The 23,302-nt window shown below is 41.0% G+C and overlaps 1 protein-coding gene across 1 annotated transcript in view; it reads left to right on the forward strand.

Annotated features, from left to right (window-relative positions):
• IKZF1 (IKAROS family zinc finger 1) overlaps positions 1-23,302 on the forward strand; it is a 165,420-nt gene that overhangs the window by 35,881 nt on the left and 106,237 nt on the right. The window contains exons 2-3 of the mRNA XM_089532462.1: positions 72-125; positions 19,597-19,716. Of these exons, the coding sequence (XP_089388588.1) occupies positions 72-125; positions 19,597-19,716 (174 nt within the window). The remainder of the gene's footprint in view (positions 1-71; positions 126-19,596; positions 19,717-23,302) is intronic.

A 23,302-nucleotide genomic window follows, 5' to 3' on the forward strand; every position in this document is an offset into this window, starting at 1 on the left:
CCCACTCCCTCTCTCCCTTGAATTTGTACTTCTCATTAAATCTAAAGCTTTTCTATTTCTCCTTCTTTCAGATAACCTGAGGAAAATGGAAACAGATGGGGCACAAGAAATGTCCCAAGTTTCAGGTAAGATCACTAAAAAACAACTCTAAGAAGGGAGGGGAGAAAGCCCGTCCAACCTGGAATCCATTTGGTTTTCTATCAGGACACAATAAATTTATTATCCGTTAGCATAATTGCTTTGAGTCTTTTATATTGCCAGATTGTAAATCAAGATATAATTAAAATTTATCTCTCAGTATCAAACTTAGTAATGTATGGATTTTTAAAAAAGGGACCTTTAATAATAATAATAAAATATGAAGAGTCAATTTTATTTTGTTTTATCAGCACTTCCATCTGTGGGGCACATTCTGGATTCATTGCTAGATTTAAAAATGATTGCTATAACATTTTCCAACATTGAGAACCACAGTAAATATAAACTAGGCTGTTAACAAGGTTTTATTCTGATTTTAATGTACCCTACCTGGGAAATTATTAGTATTTGTCTAAGGCTCCTCTGCCTTCCATATTAGGGTAAAAAATTAAGATGTGTTAACTTCAATTTCCATTTCACTGATTATGTACAGACTCAGGGTTTCTAATTTCCTGGAAGTAATTGTGAGAAAAAAAATGCAAGTGTGGATCCTTGAAAATATGGAATTTTATGTGGTGAAGTAGAATGTGGTACAGGGTAGCAGTGGCTGTCGAGCAACCAAAATCGTGGCCTTGAGACATCTTGCATGATGTGGGTGCCAGCTGAAGCATGAGGAGCCTCTCAAAACAAGAGCATCACACTCTAATTTTTCCATCCTAGAGTTTCAATCCTACATTGAAACATGATTATTGTCTTTAATAAAAGGTCACAGCATCAACAGTATGAGACTTACTAGCTTTCCCTTTTTCAGGCTGCAAATATAATTCTATTAACCAAATCATAGAATCTTTGGCCTGTTACAGACTGCCAAAATAAAGCTGCTTCGAGTCTCTTTGGAGGTATGCTGTTTAAATGATGCATGCATCCAAAGAATCCGGAAGCTGCACCAAAGCTGCACTCCAGTGCTTAGGAATGGAGTGTGGCTTCGGCGCGACCTCCGGACTCGTTGGACCCATGCATCATTTAAACAGCATACCGCCAAAGAGACCCGAAGCAGCTTTATTTTGGCAGTCTGTAACAGGCCAGAGAATCATAGTGTTTGAAGAGACCGCAAGGGCCATCCAGTCCAACCCCTTGCCATGCAGGAAATCCAGATCAAAGCATCCTCGACAGATGGCCATCCAGCCTCCATTTGAAGACCTCCAAGGAGGGAGACTCCACTACACTCCGACGAAGTGTGTTCCACTGTCAAACAGCCTTTACTGTCAGGAAGTTCCTCCTAATGTTGAGGTGGAATCTCTTTTCCTGTAGCTTGCATCCATTGTTCCGGGTCCTGTTCTCTGGAGCAGCAGAAAACAAGCTTGCTCCCTCCTCAATATGATATCCCTTCAAATATTTAAACAGGACTATCATATCACCTCTTAACCTTCTTTTCTCCAGTTACTCCAATGTCACTATCAGTTTATTCAAAGGCCAATTCACTTCAAGTTGAATTTGCAGTGTTGGTTTGTGCACAGAACCAGCTACAATTATTTATGTTTTGTTCTGTTTTAAAAAGGACTCATACGATTTTTTTCTCATTTAGTAGTCCCTGTTTACAACACTTATACACTGCTTAAATGTAATAAAATCTCTAAGCAGTTTACACACAAAATATTCAAAAATGTTAAAGCTAGAATATATATGTAGTAATGTATGTAATATAAAAATATAACATTAGAAAAGAGAAGTGCCATAGTCAGTATTACAAGGCAGGGTAAAATGAGCAAGTTTTTTGAGAATGTGTTTTAAGCTCACATTTCCTACCGTCAGAATCACATGTGACAGACTGTCCAAAGAGCAGATATCACAACTGATTGATTGATACACCATCTTTTCCCCAAAGGTCAAATGCAAAGTTGCTTATGATATAATCTGAAAGATGGCAGTAAAAACACAATTAATTATAAATATTAAAATTAAAATTAAACCAATTACACTATTAAAACAGCAACTTAAAAAGGTAAAAAACACCAAACTAATGAGAAATCAATAGTAATTTAAAAACTAGAAAGAACACAACTTTGAATTTAAAATTTCAGCACTTCCCTTTTAGAATGTCAGTACTACAGATAAGGCACCCTTTTGTGACGTTTCATGGAAACATTCTGTTAATGGTTGCGGTGCCAAAATGCCTCATGTAAGGTCTCTTGAAAAATCCTTTTAAGATACATAGAAGACAGTATGTTAAATATCATGGTCCTGACTTATTTAGATCTTTGGAAGTCAGTAGGAGAACCTTGATTTACCTGTTTGGGCGATGCAGATACGAAAAGTAATTTAATCTTTTGTTTTAAATCCAGATGTGCAAATATTACTGTCTACACACTCCTTATTAACTTTTTGTCCATTCACTTTTCCAAATTTGACTCAAGTTTGCCTTTCTAATTTGGGCCTGCACAAATTTGTCTATTGTTTACCTGAGACTACCTAAACAAGGTATGTAGTTGCCAAGCTCTTTGTGGTCACAGAGTGTGTGACTGACGAGTTTCACTTGGCTTGTGTCTTGCATAGCATAAGCCTGTCTTACTTCAATGTTGCATGTGGATTGAGGAAAGAGAACCTTTGAATGAAATTTGAAGGGATATGTCTAGGTAAATGGGAAATCCCAGTAGAACCAAGCAGGGGAGGAGACAAAGTAGCATTTTAGCAGTATTGCCTCTTGCTTGTGGTTTCCTATAGACTAGAGGCACCTGTAGAAGAAGGAAGAGGTGGTGATTAGAGTGAAATAAGAGTTAGTATAAGCAAGACTTTAAGCAGTCTATATGTTAGAGAGAGAGAACTTTCTTAAGGTAACCAATATTTCTGATACATTGGGCAAGGCAAGCCATATGAGTATGGCAAGAAAGCCCCCATGACCAGTCTTGATTCCACCATGAGACTAATATATGAACAATTATTTCATCATGTTTTCTATATTTTACAAAAAAAAGTCTCTGGGGAGAACTAGTGTCTTTTTCTTTTGTGAAGTTTGACGCATAGAGATCATATGCAAAAGGACAGGCTGATTGATTTCAAAGACATAAACAACATACCCATTGCTACACCTTTTACCATGCAACAATATCATGCAACACGTCAGTGCAACAGGAGAACATTTATCACATTTTTTAGTTTTGGGCTTACTACCAAAATTCACAAAATCCAATCTGAAAGTACAAAAAAACAAAACACACAATTACCATCATTAAAAAAAAAGATTTTATTAGACTTGACATGACATACAAAACATACATACATTACATATATATACAACAAAAATATAGCCTTAGTACATCTATTGTGTGAGCGTGGGTAATCTCTTTAATGGATAGATAACATTGCCCTTTGTCATCATCCGTTATTTTATTTATTTATGTGAGGCGTATCCATTTTTCCATTTGAGTCTATTATTACTTTGTTCCAAACAGAAAGATAATAAGGGCTGCGTACCTAAATTATTTTGTCATAGTCCTTCTTTTTTCTTTAATCCCATAGCTTATTCACTTTTCCCCATTTTTTTTTAAAGTTTTGGTCTGTTTTCTTGTTAATCATCATGGTTATTTTGTCCATCCCCATCAATTCCTTTGCCTTAATTAACCATTCTTCCTGTAAATTGTTTCTTCCCCCTTTTCAGTATTTAGCAAAAACTAAGCGCGCTGCTGTAACTAAATACACTATAACATCTATCACGTCTCGACATATTTTCTCTTTAAGGTCTTCAGTAACGTTTACTAAATACAGTTGGGGTTTCATTCCTATTTCGCATTGAAAAGTGTTCTAGATTGTTTTATGTATCTGTTCCCAAAATCTTTTTCCATCTTTACAATCCCACCACATATGAAAGAAGGAAGCATTATTTTCTCTGCATTTCCAGCAGTTAATGTCCTTTGTATTTTCTATTTTGGCCAATTTTGATGGAGACAGGTGCCATCTATATAGCAGTTTATAATAGTTTTCAATTAGGTTTTAAAAAATGTCCATACTCTTTCCCAGCTATTCAATAGAATTGGTTCTTTGATGTCCTGCATCCATTTGATCATACTTTCTTTTACTTATTCCGCTTTTAATTCAGTGTCCAGTAAGATTTTGTACACCCTTGTTATCATATGTTTTTGCCCCCTAGATAGTGTTTTGTCCAAAATGTTTAGCTCTGTTTCAATTCCAATATCATTCTTATCCTTGTTGTATCTTCCTTTTAATTTATAATAAAAAAGCCAATTTATTTCTATTCCTTCTTATTTTAGTTGTTCTGTCTTGTCCTTTTTCTGTTTTTGTTAGTATATCTGAATAGGTAATCCACTTCTTTTTTAAGGGTTCCTCTGATTTATAAAAAGCTTCCTGAATTGAGGTCCACCTTGGTTTTTTAATGTAACAATGCTTTTTATACTTTCCCCAAATTTTGAACAGAGTTCTCATTATTATTATTATTATTATTATTATTATTATGGAGCCCAGGTGGTGCAGTGGTTAAATGCCTGTACTGCAGCCATTCACTCAAAACCACAAGGTTGTGAGTTCAAGACCAGCAAAAGGGCCCAAGCTCGACTCAGGCTTGCATCCTTCCAAGGTCGCTAAAATGAGTACCCAGACTGTTGGGGGAAAATTAGCTTACTTGATAATTAGCTTACTTGCTGTTCACTGCTATGATCTTTGGAATAGCGGTATATAAACAAAACAAATTAAAAACAACAACAACAATAATAATAATAATAATAATTATTATTATTATTATTATTATTATTTAAGAACTTTCCCTTCATAACAAAGGTATGCATGCCAATCTTTTTCTAATTTAACTCCTTCTAGTGCCAGTAGTTCTTCATTATTTAGGTTTATCCAATCCTTTATCCACATGAAGGCACATGCGATACAGTATACAGTGGGTCCTCGCCATATGCTGCCTTTTTATAGGCGGCTTTGAGCATAGGCGCTCAAAGCCACCGGCGCGTGCGGGGCAGAAGGGGCGGCGCGTCCCATTCAATTGAATGGGCGTGCGTGCCCGTTGCGCCCCGCGCGCGCCTGCGCCGCCGCACTGCCGTGCACGAGCCCCATTGTTTCCAATGGGGCTCGAGCATAGGCGGAATTCGCCTTACGCGGAGGGATCCGGAATGGATCCCCCGCGTAAGGCGAGGACCCACTGTATTTGTAGGTTGAGTAGACCTAACCCGCCTTTCTCTTTGCAGTCCTGCAAATTAGCTAATTTAATTCTGGGTTTTTTTCTCCTGACAGATAAATTCTTGGATGTATTTATTCCACAATTTAAATATTTTATTAGATGTTATGACTGGGATAGTCTGAAAGAGAAAAATCATTTTGGGGAGCACATACATTTGTATTAAAGCTTTCCTTCCTAATAATGATAGTTGTAGATTCCTCCATTTTTTCAAATTGTTTTTCACTTTTTCCCAGGTTGTAGTGTGGTTATTTTCTAGTAATTCAGTTTTTACTTGTAATTGTGATTCCCAAATATTTCGTTTTTTGTACAATTTTTAGATCTATTTTTGTCTCTAATTTCTTTTCCTCTAATTTGGAGATGTTTTTCGTCAAAATACTGCTTTTCTGTTTATTTTTCTTAAATACTGCCATATTACACGCTTTCTCCAAAGTTGCCTCTACTCTAGAAATGCTATTAATACGGTTATCTACAAATAAAACTATATCGTCTGCAAAGGCTTTTAACCTATACTGATGGTTTTTAATTTGTACTCCTTTAATTTGGTCGTCTTCTCTTATTTTCTTTAATATAATTTCAGTCATCATTATAAATAGGAGTGGAGACAAAGGGCAGCCTTGCTCTTTTCCTTTGTTAATTTTACAACTTTCAGATCTTTCACCATTAATTGTTGTTTGTGCATACTGATTACCATCTTGTAGGGTTGCCATAATTCTCTTCCACAAAACTGGGAAAAAATGTACGGCAAAATGTAGAACAAATGTAGGATATTCAACAAAAATGGAGGACACGATCAACTAAAAACCAAAACATTAATAAAAAACATTAGTATAAATTCATGATTCTCAGTCATGTTCAAAATGGACAGAAGGTTGGGATGTAGCTTTGTGTGTTGGACTAGGGACTCTAGAAACCAGGGTTTGATTCCCTGCCTATTAGATGACCTTAGGCAAGTCACATTCTCTCAGCCTCCTCAGGGAAAGGCCATGGCACACCTCCTCTGAACAAATCTTGCCAAGAAAACCCAGGATAGGCTTGTTAGGATCTCTATAAGTCGGAAAACAACTTGAAGGTACGCAACAATGAATAACAATAAATGCGTACAGGAGGGCACAGCATGATGTAGTGGTCTGAGTATTACAATGGGAGACCAGGGTTCACATCCCAGCTTAGCCACAGAAACCCACTGGGTGACCTTGTACAAATCACACTCTCAGCCTCAGGGGAAGGTAAAGGCAAACCCCCCTCCTCTGAAGAAACTTGCCATAAATTGGAAAGGTCTTGAAGGCACACCACCACCACCACAGCACCACAAAATCCCCAGCGTCAGTCTTTTCCCCTGGGGGCTGCCCCCTCATCCCTTGCCCCGCACAGCCACACCTCACCCCATCCCCAGGAGCAGAGGAGTTACTCAAAGAGGGCCATTTTGGCTGCCACCTTAGGTCCTCAGGCTGACGAGGAGATGTGACTCAGCAGCAGTATCCACCACCTCCTGCCTGAGGAGGGTCATCTCTTCCATTTCATGGGGACTTGGCTGTGGCTGTGGACTGCACTGCTTTCCCAGTCCTCTCTGTAGCCTCCTTTTCCACCTCTTTCTCTTCCTTCCCTCCATCCTCCTCTTGCTGCAGCTGTCTCTTCTCTTCTCCTTCTCCTTCTTTTCCTCTCCAGCCCCAATCTCCTCCAGAGAAATTCTTCTCCCTTCTCCTTTCATTTCCTCCTCCTCTTCTTCACTATTTTTCTTCTCAGTCCCTTCCTTTTTCAAGGGCTCCCCATTGCCCGGCTCTTTTTCAGCACTATCCTGGATTCCCTCTCCTCCTGGCCAAGCTCCCTCAGCCCTCACCTTGGTGGCAGCGTTGGCCTCAGAAACCTGGGGCTCCCCCCTCCTTCTTCTGCCTTCCCTGCCACCCCAAGGTCTGCAGTTTCCTGGGCCACCTTCCCTGCAGCTTCAGAGGACCACAGTTTCACCAAGAGCAAGGCCAGGAGGATGGCCAGGAGGGTGAGTGCCTGCTCTGCACTTTTAGGAGGAAGAGGAGGAAGAGGAGGAGGAGGGCTGCCCACAGCCAAAAAGGAGGAGAGAGAAAAAAAGGAAAGAATCAGTAGGTCATTGTGGAGGGGGGGGGGGCAACCAAACGCTGAGATCCCAAGGCTGGCCAATGCTGCAGTCTGCAATGCACTGCTGGCAAGGAGAAATTTTTTGCGCTCCTTTTGTGGCCAGGTTTGCTCCACCTTAGGCTGCCATGCAGTAGCTCTGGCCCAATCTTGGGGCATGCATTGTCTGAATTCCACACTGCCGAATTGACCTGAAGGCAGCATTTTTGGCCTGTCTGTTTCAGACAAGGTAATAATAATAATAATAATAATAATAATAATAATAATCAGATTTATTTATATGCCGCCCAATCACTGGGAATCCGGGCAGCTTACGACAGAGGGGATAATAATTAGACGGTTCCCTGCCCTCAGGCTTACAATCTAAAAAGACACAATACAAATGGAGAAGGGGATGGTGGGGGGGGGCGGGGGAGGGGATCAGGTCCAGTAGTTCTTCTCTCCCTCTGAGGACTGGACCAAGGCTGATGGACTGGAGGGAGGGCTCTTTTTCTTAATTGAGGCTGGGCCTGATGGTGTTGGACCTGTCCTTTCACTCCCTCTAAGGCCAAAAGATGATAGTTGGAAGGAGGGAGAGGAGGACTCTTCCTCTTCAGGCCCGATGGTGTTGGGCCTGTCCTTTTGCTCCCTCTAAGGCCAAAAGATGACAGTTGGACAGAGGGAGGGGAGGGCTCTTCCTCTTCAAGCCTGATGGCATTGGGCCTGTCCTTTTGCTCCCTCTAAGGCCAGAAGATGACAAGATGACAAAGTTATGAGTTTGATCCCAGGCACCAAGGTTGATTCAGCCTTCGATCCTAATTCTAAAGAGTTCAGAGCAGAGGATTTCCAGACCATTCTCTTGGGAAAAGGGAAGGCTAGTTCTCTATGTTCATTTTGCTGGGGTGAGTTTTCAAACTTTTCAAATTGTGAGCCATTTCTGTGGGTCATGACAGGAGGAGCTAGATGCCTAATTCTAAAGAGCTCTGAGTAGAGGCGTGAGCCTAACGGCACACAGATTTTCCTTCTATTTTTTTTATAGTCAAGGAGGTTTTAAAGTACAGAGGAGAAGGGGGCCTGGGAAGAGTGTTGGAGAGGGGCTTCTTTAAATTTTAAATTTTGCACTAAATCTTTTTCTTTAAGGGGCTTGTGGGGACTTGTATTTAGAGGAAGTGAGTCGGAGACTTACCTCTGGAAAGAGCTAGTAGCCAGGAGCTCTCTACAAAACTATAGTCCCAGTTGATTGAGCTCTTTAACAGAGTTTAAGGACAAAGGCCAAGCTCACAAGGGTCCTTTACATTGGTCTTTAACAGGGAAAGAGACTCCACTACACTCCAGGGGAGTGTGTTCCACTGTTGAACAGGCCCGTAGCTAGGCCTTTAGGGGCCCTGGGGCAGAAAGTACATTTGGGGGCCCTATATTTTTTAATATCCTGAGTCTTACCGCAAGCCATGGGTGCCATCTTGGCACACCGCTATTTACATGGGGCGTGTGTCGATGACATGGCTCATGCACCATGTCCAAATGGTGCAGCGCACGAGGGACATCACAGCACCTCTCCAGAGTGCTTATGCTGCCTCTGTTGCAGTGGATAAAGGAGCCGCATGTCGTGGCTCAGTTGTCATAATTTTCTACCACCAAACTGGGACAAAATGTAGAAAAAATGTAGTATAAAATTTACCCCAAAATGTAGGACAAGATTTACCCCAAAATATAGGACATTTAAGAAAAGTGGAGGACATAACCAACTAAAAGCCAAAAACATTATTAATTTTTTAAAAAAAGTAATATAAATGCTTATATTGTGGAGATCTTGTTGCACCTCTGAGACTAAATGCATCTGAGGAAGCAGACTTTAGGAAAGCTCATGCTGCCAACTTCTTTCTTTCAGTTAATAATAATAATAATATAAGAATTCAAAGACATAGAGATTTTGGAGCACCTCTGAGACTAAATGCATCTGAGGAAGTGTGGCAGGAGGCAGCGGTGGAGGAGAACCAAGGTTCGATCCCTTCTTTGGGCATAAAAAACTCACTGGGCTTGTGTCACACTCTCTCAGCCTTAAAGGAAGGTGAAGAGAAATCCCCTCTGAACAAATCTTCCAAGAAAACCTTGGGGCAAGTCACACTCCCTCAGCCTCAGAGGATGGCAAAGTCAAACCCTCTCTGAACAAACCTCCCAAGAAAACCTCTTGAAAGTGCACACTCGCACACACCCAAGTCACCAAAGGCAAACTCTCTGAACAAAGCAAGAAAACCCACTAGGCATGTAAGTCACACACTCTCAGCCTCAAGGAAAGACTGGCAAAGGCAAACTCTGAACAAACCAGGATGTTCTGAAATTCCTCCTGGGCGGAAATGTAGGACATGTCCTGGATAAAGGATGCTGTCTGGTCACCGTGCTAAAATGGAGGACATTTTGACATTGCTCCTGGGCAGGGCTGAAATGTAGGCCGTGTCCTGGATAAAGGAGGACATGTGGTCATCCTACCAAAAATGGAAGACATTTTGACATTCCTCCTGTCCAGAAAGTTGAAACATAGGACACGTCCTAGAAAAGGAGGATGTTTGGTCATCTTACAAAAAATAGAGGATGTTTTGACATTTCTTCTAGGCAGAAGTGTGAAATGTAGGACGTCTCCTATAAATGGAGGCCAGAAAAGAGTTAAGCTTTGAGCTCTGGGCCCCACAACATGTCAACTCCCAGAATTCCATAGCCTTGAGCCAGAAAAACACTTAAGCCTTGATATCTGGGCCCCACAGCATGCTCCAACTCCCAGAGTTCCATAGCTTTGAGCCAGCAAAACATTCAGACCTTGATATCTGGGCCCCGCAACATGCTCCAACTCCCAGAGTTCCATAGCTGTGAGCCAGAAAAAGAGTTAAAGCGCTGCCAAAAACCCGGTTATTTCTCCAGTGTGGATGCAGCCTGATGCAGCCTCTCATCCGTCCGTCCCTCCCTCTCCTCCAGAGCTCCCTTTTGCCAGCCTGGCACCTCCCCCTCAGGCCCCACATGGCCACGACTCCAGTCTTCCTGACTTCCCTGTTGTTGGGAGGGAGAGGCTGGGCGGGCCATGCAGGGAAGACAGAAAGAGATTGGCGAGGCGAGGCAAGGGAGGGCGGTGCAGGGGCCCCTTTGAGTGGGGGCCCCAGGGTCTCGCCCCGCCTGCCCTCCCCTAGCTACGGCCCTGCTGTTGAACAGCCGTTACTGTCAGGAAGTTCCTCCTAATGTTGAGGTGGAATCTCTTTTCCTGTAGCTTGCATCCATTGTTCCGGGTCCTGTTCTCTGGAGCAGCAGAAAACAAGCTTGCTCCATCCTCAATATGACATCCCTTCAAGTATTTAAATAGGGCTATCATATCACCTCTTAACCTTCTCTTCTCCAGGCTAAACATCCCCAACTCCCCAATTCCTCATAGGACATAGTTTCCAGACCCTTCATGATTTTAGTTGCCCTCCTTTGGGCACGCTCTAGTTTCTCAATGTTCTTTTTGAATTGTGGTGCTCAGAATTGTGGTGTGGAATCTCTTTCCTTAGAGGTCTTTAAACAGAGGGTGGATGGCCATCTGTCGGGGATGCTTTGACTGAGATTTCCTGCATGGCAGGGGGTTGGACTGGATGGTCCCTGGGGTCTCTTCCAACTTTATGATTCTATGATGCTTTCATTGATTGTTAAAGTGAGTACCCAGCTTGTTGTGCGCAATTGGTTTACAGATTGTAAACTGCAAAAAGAGTGCTGAGTTCTCTATGAAGCAGTATAGAAATGTAAATGCTATTGGTATTGCTTTATTAGGTGTAGGAGAATATGCACATTCACTCAAGATCTGTTGAAAATTGTTATTTGACAAGGAAATGTGAAAATTTCTCTGTTCATGGACAATAAATTCACATGTTAGTGAGTATTCACAATAGCCACTTGTCTTACACAGTAGCCATTTGACTAACTTTTTACTTTTTCAGAACAGCTCTCATGTTGGGGCTTTTATATGCAGGATCGAAGGTGCGCATTTTCCGGGCTAAATTGGAATATCCCAGATTCTTTTTGCTCTGGGTTTTAAAATAAAACAATAAAACTTTTATTTATATCTTGCTTATTTGTAAGAAACAATCAAAGTGGCTTCCAACAATTAAAATAATACAGATGTACAGAGATAACAATATTACAAATATATACAACCCCCCTTAAAAAGGAATTAAACCGTTCTAAGATTAAAATTCAAACATTAAAATCACATGATATCATAGGGCATAAGCAGTGGGCAAATTCATCATGGCTGGGATTGTATGGGGAATCTATATGTAGCTGGGGGCTATTCCGGGAAGGCCTTCCAGAAGAGATCCATTTTGATAGCTCCCGGTGCCTAGCTTTGGTCCGTGGGGAAGCTGCAGCCTCCAGACCGCAGGACTTCCCCGCGGACCAAAATGAACCCACAAAAAACGGGTTCTTCTTGCAGTGCAATCGCCAGTGGCGCACTCATGATGTCATAATGGCACTGTGACATGCAGATGCTAGGTATCTATCACGTAATAATGGCGGTGCCCATCTGTACAGGGCACTGCCATTTTGATGCCCTCATCACATGCGAGGGGTGTCTAGAAGCGCCATCCCTCGCATGTGACGAGGGCATCCTATCACGCCCATCTGGACCGGGCCCATGTTGGATATTTGGCAGATCTCATCTGGCAGGTCATTCCATAGGGTGGGAGCAACAGCAGAGAAGGTCCTCTGGGAGGTCGTCTTCATTTTAGTCCTTACAGGTTGCAATCAATTCCTCCCAGAGGATCTGAGTGCAAGGGGCGAATTGTATGGAAGCAGGCGATTCCTTAAATAGGTTGTGCCCAAGCCATGTAGGGTTTTAAAGGGGTTAACCAACAGCTTGTACTGTGCCTGGAAACTAATAGGCAGCCAGTGGAGTGACTTCAGTATTGGTGTAATATGGTCGCTCCTAGTTGTTCCTGTAATCAACCTGGCTGCCATATTCTCTACCAGTTGAAGTTTCCACACTAGGCACAAGGGTAGCCCCATGTAGAGCGCATTGCAAAAATCAAGTCTTGAGGTTATGAGTGCATGTGCTACAGTTCTGAGGTGATTCAATTCAAGGAAAGGGCACAGTTGGTGTATCAGCCAAAGCTGATAACAAGCGCTCTTGACCATTGCATTCATTTGGTATCACATATGAAGTGAGGGATCAAGAAGCACCGCCAGGCTGTGAACACAGTCCTTCAAGGGGAGCGTGAACCCCTCTAGGACTGGAGGTTGCAACCCAATATCTGATTTGGGGGCCCCTACTGTAAGTACCTCCGTTTTATGTGGATTCAACTTGAGCTTGTTTTCCCTCATCCAGTCCATTACTGCCTCAACGCACTGACTGAGGGGAGAGATACCATCTGTCATTGTCGCTGATGACAGAGACATGGAGAAATATATTTGGGTGTCATCAGCATACTGATAACACCCTGCCCAGTGTCTCTGCATGATTTCTCCCAGTGGCTTCATATAAATATTAAATAGCATCAGGGACAGGATGGCGCCTTGAGGGACACCACAATTAAGCTCTGTTTTTGAAGAGCAACTGTCCCCAAGCATCACCCTCTGGAATCTGCCTGAGATGAAGGAACGGAACCTCTGCAAAGCAGTGCCTCCAATTGCTAACTCTCTCAGGCGTTCCAAGAGGATGTCATGATCTATTGTATCAAATGCCGCTGAGATGTCTAAAGCACCAACAGGGTCATGCTCCCCTTTATCCTCAGAGCATGGCTTCAATCCAGTTTCTGCCTGCTTTGGGGGCATGTATCATCTAAACACCCGACCTTCAAAGCGGTTTGAAACCACTTTATTTGACCAATGTGTTTCACCCCTATGTAACAAGGTAGTGATTCCCACGCAACTGTGTTTGTGTACTTCTTGCAAGGCATTATAACAACATTTAGATAATGTGTGTGTGTGTGGGAGGGAATGTAGCACAATACAAATGCAGAGTCTCAAGGCAGGCTCATACATAGGCTTGCAGGAGATAAACAACACAACAAATGTAAATAAAATCAGAATGGCACATCTGTTCCTACATCTTGGAATATCGCCATTGCTAGCTCATGAAGGAAATCCCTAGGCCTGCATGATCAGTTCAGAGTTTACAGTTCTTTTCCCTTCCTGAAAGCAATATTTTATGAAGCAAGCCATTACTATACTAAATTGGAGATGCGGAACAACTGGCATGACTGAACTAGTGGTTTGACAAACCAATTTTTTTCTTCTCGTGCATTGAGCACTCGATGAGAATTTTTTTAAAAATTGTTTCACAAGTCCCACTTTCAAAGGGTTATTTTGTCTCTCTCTGTCAGCAGCTAAAGGAGTATTTTTCACAGATTTCCCGAATGACAATAAAAGACAAGTCGAACATTTACGCTAATTATGGGTGTTGATGCTAATTTAATTTGCCTTCCAAACTCAATTACCATGTCAAAAGGAAGTTTCGCAAATGTTTAAAGAACATTCCTCTGCTTGAAAAAACCTGAAGGCACACACAAAAGGAAAAAAACCAACAACAACCCAGTCTTAACAAATAAACTGTGACTGAAACCCCAGCAAGAAATGGTAGAGTTGGGGGGTCCCTCAAGGACCATCCAGTCCAACCCCCTTCTGCTATGAAGTAATACATAGGAATACAGAGGATCCTAGAGGACATGTAGTCTGACCCCCTGTTCAACATCAGGATGCCACTGGAAGATGGGACAAACCAAGGGTTTTCTTGGCATAAAGAGGAGTTTTGCCATGGGCTTCCCCTGAAGCTGAGACAATGTGACCCATACAGAAGAGAAGGGGGGTGGGTGGCAAATGGCACTGCTCTTCTGTCAAGCAGGAATTCTCAAGAAGGGGCAGGGTGGGGTGCAATGGCAGGAATTCTGCCATGGATAAAACCTAGCATTCGAAGGGATTCCCAGGGTTCATGCAACCCCCCCTTCTATCATGAAGGAATACCTAGGATTATAGGGTTGGAGTTGAAGCTGAGAGCATATGACTTGCCCAAGGTCACCCAGTGAATTTCGTTGGTGAAGTGGGAGGTTAGAGTGTTAATCCCAGCTCAGCCATGTAAATCCAGAGGGTGACCCTGGGTATGTCACACTCTCTCGCTCATGGATATTCTGCACTCTCCTTGCCAATGATAATGATGATAATGATGATGATAAAGATGCATGGTAGGTTTGCCTTAGCATCACCATGAGAAAGGTACAGAGAGAGAGTTGGCCAGGCCCTGCCTCTGAGGCTGAGAGAGTGTGACCCTCACAAAAGAGAAGAAGGGTGCGGGTGGGGTGCAATGGCAGGAATTCTGCCATGGATAAAACCTAGCATTCAAAGGGATGTCCAAGGGTCATCCAACCCCCCCTTCTACCATGGGGTTGGGTTGAAGCTGAGAGCATGTGACTTGCCCAAGGTCACCCAGTGAATTTCTGTGGTGAAGTGGGAGGCTAGAGTGCTAATCCCAGCTCAGCTATGTAAAACCAGAGGGTGACTCTGGGTAAGTCACACTCTCTTGCTCATGGATATTCTGCACTCTCCTTGCCAATAATAATAATAATAATAATAATAATAATAATAATAATTGCATGATAGGTTTGCCTTAGCATCACAATGGGAGAGGTGCAGAGAAAGAGTTGTCCATGCCCTGCCTCAGAGGTTGAGAGAGTGTGACCCCTACAAAAGAGAAGACGGGGCGGGGTGGAGTGCAATGGCAGAAATTCTGCCATGGATAAAACCTAGCATTCAAAGGGATTCCCAGGGGTCATCCAACTCCTCTTCTACCATGAAGCTGAGAGCATGTGACTTGTCCAAGGTCACCCAGTGCATTTCACCCTGTGTCAAGAAATCAGTATGGATGAGTAAGGAACTTTCAATTGGGGTAAGTTTTAAATGGAATATGTATAAGAAATGGAAAAATGGGGAAATCACCAAATAGGAATTCAAAAAAATAGGGAGCACATGTAGGGATAAAGTCAGAAAAGCTAAAGCACAGAATGAACTCAGGCTTGCTAGAGAGGTTAAGAACAACAAAAAGGGCTTTTTTGGGTATGTCCACAGCAAAAGTAAGAAGAAGGAAACGGTGGGGCCACTGCGTGGAGAAGATGGCAAAATGCTTACAGGGGACAGAGAAAAGGCAAAGTTTCCAGGACCAGATGAAGGGTATTGAAAGAACTGGCAAATGTAATATTGGAGCCATTGGCAATAATCTTGGAGAACCCCTGGAGAATAGGAGAAGTCCCAGCAGACTGGAGGAGGGCAGGATTTGTCATGCCAGACAAATCTAATCTCTTTTTTTTTTTATAAAATTACCAGCTTGGTAGATGAAGGGAATGTTCATAGAATCATAAAATCATAGTTGGAAGAGACCGCACGGGCCATCCAGTCCAACCCCCTGCCATGCAGGAAATCCAAATCAAAGCATCCCCGACAGATGGCCATCTAGCCTCTGCTTAAAGACCTCCAAGGAAGGAGACTCCACTATACTCCGACAGTGTTCTACTGTCAAACAGCCTTTCTGTCAGGAAGTTCTTCCTAATGTTGAGGTGGAATCTCTAGTCCTGTAGCTTGCATCCATTGTTCCGGGTCCTGTTCTCTGGAGCAGCAGAAATCAAGCTTGCTCCCTCCTCAGTGTGATATCCCTTCTAGTATTTGAACAGGGCTATCATATCATCTCTTAACTTTCTCTTCTCCAGGCTAAACATCCCCAGCTCCCTAAGTTGTTCCTCATAGGGCATGGTTTCCAGACCCTTCACCATTTTAGTCGCCCTCCTTTGGACACGCTCCAGTTTATCAACATCCTTTTTAAATTGTGGTGCCCAGAACTAGACACAATATTCCAGGTGGGGCCTGACCAAAGCAGAATACAGTGGCACTATTACTTCTCTTGATCTAGACACTATACTTCTATTGATGGAGCCTAAAATCGCATTGGCCTTGTTAGCTGCCACATCGCACTGTTGACTCATGTTCAACTTGTGGTCTACTTGGACTCCCAGATCCCTTTCACATGTAGTTTCATTCAGCCAGATGTCTCCCATCCTATAGCTGTGCATTTCATTTTTCTGCCCTAAGTGCAGTACCTTACATTTCTCCGTGTTGAATTTCATTTTGTTAGCTTTGTCCCAGCTTTCTAGTCTATTCAGGTCATTTTGAATGTTGATCCTGTCCTTTGGGGTATTAGCTATTCCTCCTAATTTGGTGTCATCTGCAAATTTGATAAGTATGCTCCCAATTCTGTCATTCAGGTCACTGATAAAGATGTTGAATAACACTGGGCCCAGGGCAGAGCTGTGTGGGACTCCACTATATCATGTTGTGGATATAGTATATCTTGATTTCAGTAAGACCTTTGACAAGGTTCCCCATGACATTCTTGCAAAGAAGCTAATGAAATTTGGCCTAGACGAAGTAACTGTTACATGGATTTGTAACTGATTGGTAAAGTACTATACTTAGAGTGGAAAAATGAAATGCACAGCTATAGGATGGGAGACATCTGGCTGAATGAAACTACATGTGAAAGGGATCTGGGAGTCCAAGTAGACCACAAGTTGAACATGAGTCAACAGTGCGATGTGGCAGCTAACAAGGCCAATGCGATTTTAGGCTCCATCAATAGAAGTATAGTGTCTAGATCAAGGGAAGAAATAGTGAGCAGGTTCAGCGGTGCGGCAGCAGCGAGGCTCGGGAGGAGACTGACAGCCAGCCCCAAACATCACCAGCCAGCAGCTTTGGCGGTGCGGCAGCCACAGACGGGGAACATGCAAGGAGCAGCAACAGATAAAGGAAAGGTTTCTTCAGACTTCCGGTTAGGAACGATGCCGGGTTCATAAGAGTGACTGTGAAGGCTACTCTTTCAGCCTCCCAATATTACAGGTTTAAGGTAGAGGGAAGAACCAATGAAACAACTCCTTCTAGTTATAGAAGGGGCAAGAATGTCAAGGAAGGTTGGATTCCTGCTTCTATAAGGGAAAGAAGAAAATCTGGGTAGGAAGACGAGAGGCAGAAGAGACTGTAGGGTGTGACTGTCCTGTATGTGGGAAAGCTTTGCTTATTTAGGCACACCAGTCTTTTAAGTTGAACAGAAATAAAGCCTGAGAGCTGAATTGATAAATATCATCTACAGTGCCTAATCTGAAAGTCAAATTATTCTTTGGCAAAAGACATCTTGGAAAGGTCTATTTTATATTTAGTATACAAAGAGGAAAGGTTTAAAGCTATGGGAAATAGAGTAACAGATGTGAGTGGATAAGGAATATTGAATTTAATTTTTGTGAGTGAAAATAAAGGAATAACTTTGAAAAAGGTATTAAACTGGTAGAATGATAGAATAGAAAATGCACAATTTGTAATTAATTGTGAAAATAATATGACCCTGCAATTCAGTAATTTAGTGTGATATAGGCATAATTATGAGAAATTACAATTATAATAAAGAGAATAATAAATTGATGCATGGCAGTTATAACAAGATTGCATACAGCGAAAATGCAAGCTCAAATACAAGCACAACACTGGAAACAAATAAAATGTTGGAATCAAATTTGATGATATTAGAGGAAATTAAAAAGATCCAAAAGGAAATGAAGGGAGACAAAATGGAACTGAAACAGGAAATGAAAGATACAAGGCAAGAATTGAAGCAAGATATAAAATCTGAGGTGAAAGAAGTAGCAAATATTGTAGAAAAATTAACATTGGCGCTAACTCAGGCAAAGGCTAAAATAACTATATTAGAGAAATATAATGAAGAACTGAAAGAAGAAATGGAAACATTAAGAAAGAACCAAAATAGAGAAGTGGAGGAAAGATTACGAGCAGAACAATAGGCTAGAGAAATATGCCTGAAAAGCAGGGGACTATCTGAACAAAATGGAGAAAACATATGAAAGATTGATACCAATGTTGGCGAATTTTATGGAAAGGGATGAAGAGGAATTTCATTTTGAGATTCATAAAATGTATCGAATAAACTCGTGGACAGCAAAACAGAAAAATGTCCCAAGAGATATAGTCATATATTTTGTCAGGATGCAAATTAGGGATCAATTGATAAAAATGCACTTCAGCAAAAATATAAAAATTGAAGGATCTGATATTCAGATATTTAAGTGCTTAGAAAAAGCAGAGATTATAGTCAACTTACGAAAATCTTGAGAGAAAATGATATTTTCTATAAATGGAAACAACCTGAGGGATTGTCATTTAACTACAATCAAAGGAGGTACAGAATTGATTCGGTAAAAAAAATTGGAGGTGTGATAGAAATAATGATAGAAATACACAAGACAGTGATGAACATAAGGGATCGACCTCTCAAAAAGAAGAAACATCAGATAAAGAGGACTTGGATGAACAAGACAAATGGTCAGACAAAAGAAAAAGAAAGACATCTAAAAGAAAGACTAAAAGAAGACACAAAGAAGGAAAAGACTGCAAATAAGGGGGAGAAGGGAATTAGGAAAAAAGAGAAAGAGAGAAAGAGAGGATGAATAGAACAATCTTTTTTTGACATGGAACATTAAATGTCTTAATTCACCTCAGAAAAGGTTTTTCATTATCTTGGCAAGCTAAAGTCAGAAGTAATATGTCTGCAGGAAACACAGATTTGTAAGAAAGATGTAAGATTATTAAAAAACTATACATTGGGTCAGCTTTTTGTCTCCTCCTCAGTTAAGCATAAGAAGGGGTGGCAATATACAGTTGTCCATATTCGCTAGGGTTAGGGGAACAAGACCCCCGTAAATATGGAAAAACCGTAAATAATAAAAACACCATGTTTTTACCTGAAGGACACCTCTCTAGAAATCTCTAGGTCCTCCAGTGCAACTCTGTGGTCAATGTACAACATACACTGACCATAGAATGGCACTGGAGTAGCTACAAATGGTCTTTCAGTGCAACTGTTTCATAGTGGAAATGACGCCTTGGTGGAATTGAATCAATGATCTGGATCGAAACCTCATTGCGAACTGGTTTAAATGGTAAGTGGGAACGAGGACTTTATATTTCAAAAGATTTTTGACTAGCAAGCTAATGTTACAATGCATCATGTTTTTATTGTTGGGGATAATGAGGTTATCCACATGTTGTTTCAAAAGGGTAATGGACACAAAAGAAGTCTTCTTTAAACTTACTGGGGCTCCTTGTTTTATTATCAGAAAAAGAAAGTCCTCCAGTTAGTGATGTCCCAGATGATGCTGAAGAGTCCATGCCTATACCAGAAGATCTTTCAGCCAGCACAGGTGGACTGCAGAATTCTAGGAATGAGAGAATTTTTGGTAAGAATGTTGATATGGGTAGTTCTGCTACCATACATTCATAAGGTGCTTCTAAAATATATGAAAAATATTTGAACATCTGTGATGTGTCTTTAGTTATGACAGAAACATTATTGCTTTGCTGCTTTTTTGTCTTAATGGTCACATTTCCCCCCATATTTTTTCTTAATGGAAGATCCAGCCATTTTCATTTTGCGCTGAAATGGTTTCATGAAGGAGAAGTAAACACATGAAATGTGTGGTTCAGGGAAAGAATTGGAACTTTCAAATGAGGGTTTTTTTTGGGGGGGGGGGGAAATGATTACACTGCTCTATTTTCAGCATGTTATGAGGGACCTAGGAACAGAGGTCTGGGTGCTGGACTAAGACGCTGAAAGATCAGGGTTTAATTTCTCCCCCACCATGGAAATCCTGCTGTGTGGCCTTCAGCAAGCCACACTCTCTCAGCCTTAGAGGAAAGCAATGATGAACCTTCCCTGAACAAATCTTGCCAATAAAACACTATGATAGGGTTTTCAACTCTATCAGCGTTGAAGTGAAGGCACATGACAACAGACTTGCACTAATGTTAATGAGTTTCCCGTATTCCAACCAAGTACAATAAGAAAGAAGTAATTTGCTGAAGGGTTGAATAGGAGCTACCTTTTCAGCTAAATCAACTCTAGTTTTCAATTTTCTGTTGGAAAATTATTTCCTTTTTTTATTTCTTTATTTCTCCAGAGTTTGAATTGGGGGAACTTATCACTGTGGAAATTATCAGATGGAGAGAAAAAGCAGGAGTAAAAGGGATACTCCCAGCAAAGTCATGCAATTGCGCTGAAGATGTTCAGACACATCACTCTTATCCAGGACTTAATCCATGAAGATCCAGGAATGCTCCAGCAACAAATCATTCACAGGAAACTCCCGGGAATGGTTTGTTGCTGGGGCATTACTGGATCTTCGTGGGTTAAGTACTGGATAAGCACGACATCATCTGAAAATCCTCAGGCAATCACACAACTTTGCTGGGAGTATACCTTTTTCTTCCCTGATTTCTCTGCATTTGATAATCTCCTGTGAGTGCAAAAGAAAATGTCTGATAGGAGATCAGAGGCCAACAAAAATCTCAGTTTACACCATAGGAAGTTTTGAGGAAGGGATTTTTAATTTCCTTGGATGCTGTAGAGGTAGTGTAGGAGATCAGTAAAGTCTTTTCAGCAGCTGTTTTGTCTTTGGTTTCTAAGTATGCATATCTATTAGAATTATCCTTTCTTATTAATTGTCGAACTTAATTTATCAGAAAACGTGAAGATGTGGAAAAACCACAGATTTTTGTTTGGAAAAAGAAAACACTTTTTTCTGTTTCTTTTTTTCTGGAGAGCAGAAATAAAAACCAGATTATGGAATATCAATATAATACCCCTTTTACAATAAAGAATAAAATGTTTTAAGTTAAGGTGTTCATATATTTATTCCACCTGAAATTATTTCTAAAAACTGTGTAACAGAAGGGCATTTATTGGTTTCCTTTGGTCACTTCTTTTTATGAGAATGAGTGTTTATGTCTGTTTGACCCTATGGAGAACCAGAGGAGACAAAATATTTTTCTTTGTTTTACTAGTATTGATTGTTCCTGCTATTTTTTATTTGTGTTGATTTTGTTTTGCTTGTTCCTACTACACTACCATATATACTAAACTACCGTATAAGTAAAAAAACCCCTGCTAAACTACTATATAAGTAAAAGGGGAGGGGAATAAAAAAATTAACTAAAAAGGGTTGATTTATACACAGATCAATGCTGGAATAGGAACCCAGCACAAAAGCAGTAACAAGAGGCAGAGGCAAGAAACCCTTTTGGTATGGCAGGGTGTGGAAGCATCACTTCTACCCCATTGCCCCTCTCTTGCCCAAACTAGAAAAAGAAATAGCCCTTTCTCCTTCCCCACCTAATTTTTCAGTGGGAGCAGCATTCAGCAGCAATGTGGAAGCCCGAAGAGACACTACAGTTGCCATTTTTAATACTGACATACTGCATAAATCTCTCTGCAGAGAGATTGTGGTGGCCATTGTGGTGGCATATATTCATACTATATATGCCTCAGGAATTTAGGCAGTCTCTGCAGAGAGACTTATATTCTGTGCCACTATTAAAAATGGCTGCCACAGTCTCTGTATAGAGGCTTATACAGTATGCCCCTATTAAAAATGGCCACCACAGTCTCTTCTTGGGCTTTTTCATGTTGCTGCTAAATGGAACTTGGGCTGAGAAGATAGGTACAAAAGGATGGAAAGTTGCTTTCCTTTCTGTGGTTTGGGCAAGGGAGGAGCAATGGGATGGGAGTGCCTTTCCACACCAAGAAAGGTTTCTTGCTTCTGTCTCTTGTCACTTCCCTTGTTCTGGGTCCCTAATAGAAACATGTTTCTTTCCTTGCTCTTCCCCACACCATTTTTCCTTTTCCCTATGTGTATTTGTACAGATGTAGAAATGATAAGATAGCACATATGATAGCACATTTTAAGATTGGTAATGCCATTTACACCCCACATTTTGACCCCTCAAATAAATGGATCCTCTCTTTTTTCTTTAGCTCTTCCTAAGTATGTTCCCTCTATGCATTTTTTTTAAAGGAGAGGAAAATATTTGTTTGTTACACGCCCCTAGGTTTTGCCCTCAACTTATCCACAGGTCATAGAAAAATCCATAATTTTCATCCCAAAACCTGTTCTCGACTTATACATGAAGTTTACTTATACATGAGTATATGTGGTAGCTAAACAAAAGAGATGCCTTAAAGTTGAAGACACTGTTGCCCAAACTGTAACAAAAGATTTTTTTTAAAAAAAATCTAAATTCAATTTGTAAATATTCTCTATAAAACTGTTTCTAATATACTAAGCTTGATAATTTCATGCTAAAACAAATTCTGTATAATAGATTTTTAGTTTCTAAAAAAGAGTACATATATTGCATTTTCCTCAGAAATTTTCAAAATTTCTGAAAAATTGCATCTTTAGATTCAATTTATTTTGTAAAAATGGTGTTCATACTAGCAAATGATAGCACTCTAATGCTGTGAACATATGACTGTATAACAGGAATTACTCCTCTGGATGTTCATAGATAAAGAAGGAGATTTTAATTTATTCTTTCAGGAAACCTACTCCATGACAGGATTTCCTGTCACGGTTACTAGACATGGTTACAGAGGCTCCTAAAATTGACTCCTGTGCATGTAGCATTATGGGGGACTCCATGTGTTGCCTGCCTTTCTCTAGGTGGAAAAAGAAGGGGGAGATGAGCTCAGGGAAATAAGGAATAAATTAAAGCTGTTTAAAGTCAGACTGGTGAATGGTAAAACAACAGTGATCCAGGATTCTGGATTAGCATGCTGACCTGGCCTGTATGGGTTAATCTTTATGGAATCTCTATGTGGGTAGCCTGCTTATAAGGTCCTGTTCCTGGACATTACTCTGTGTATCTGAGGAAGTATATGAAAGCTTATGCTACCAACTTCTTTCTTTCTCTGTTAGTGTCAAAGGTACTAAATTATGTTTTTGCTCCAATACTCCCCCCCCCCATTTTTGTATGTTTGCAATTATT

This window comes from Sceloporus occidentalis, unplaced genomic scaffold, assembly GCF_023333645.1.
Source record: "Sceloporus occidentalis isolate IW3139 unplaced genomic scaffold, rSceOcc1.0.p SCAF_7, whole genome shotgun sequence".
NCBI lineage: Eukaryota > Metazoa > Chordata > Lepidosauria > Squamata > Phrynosomatidae > Sceloporus > Sceloporus occidentalis.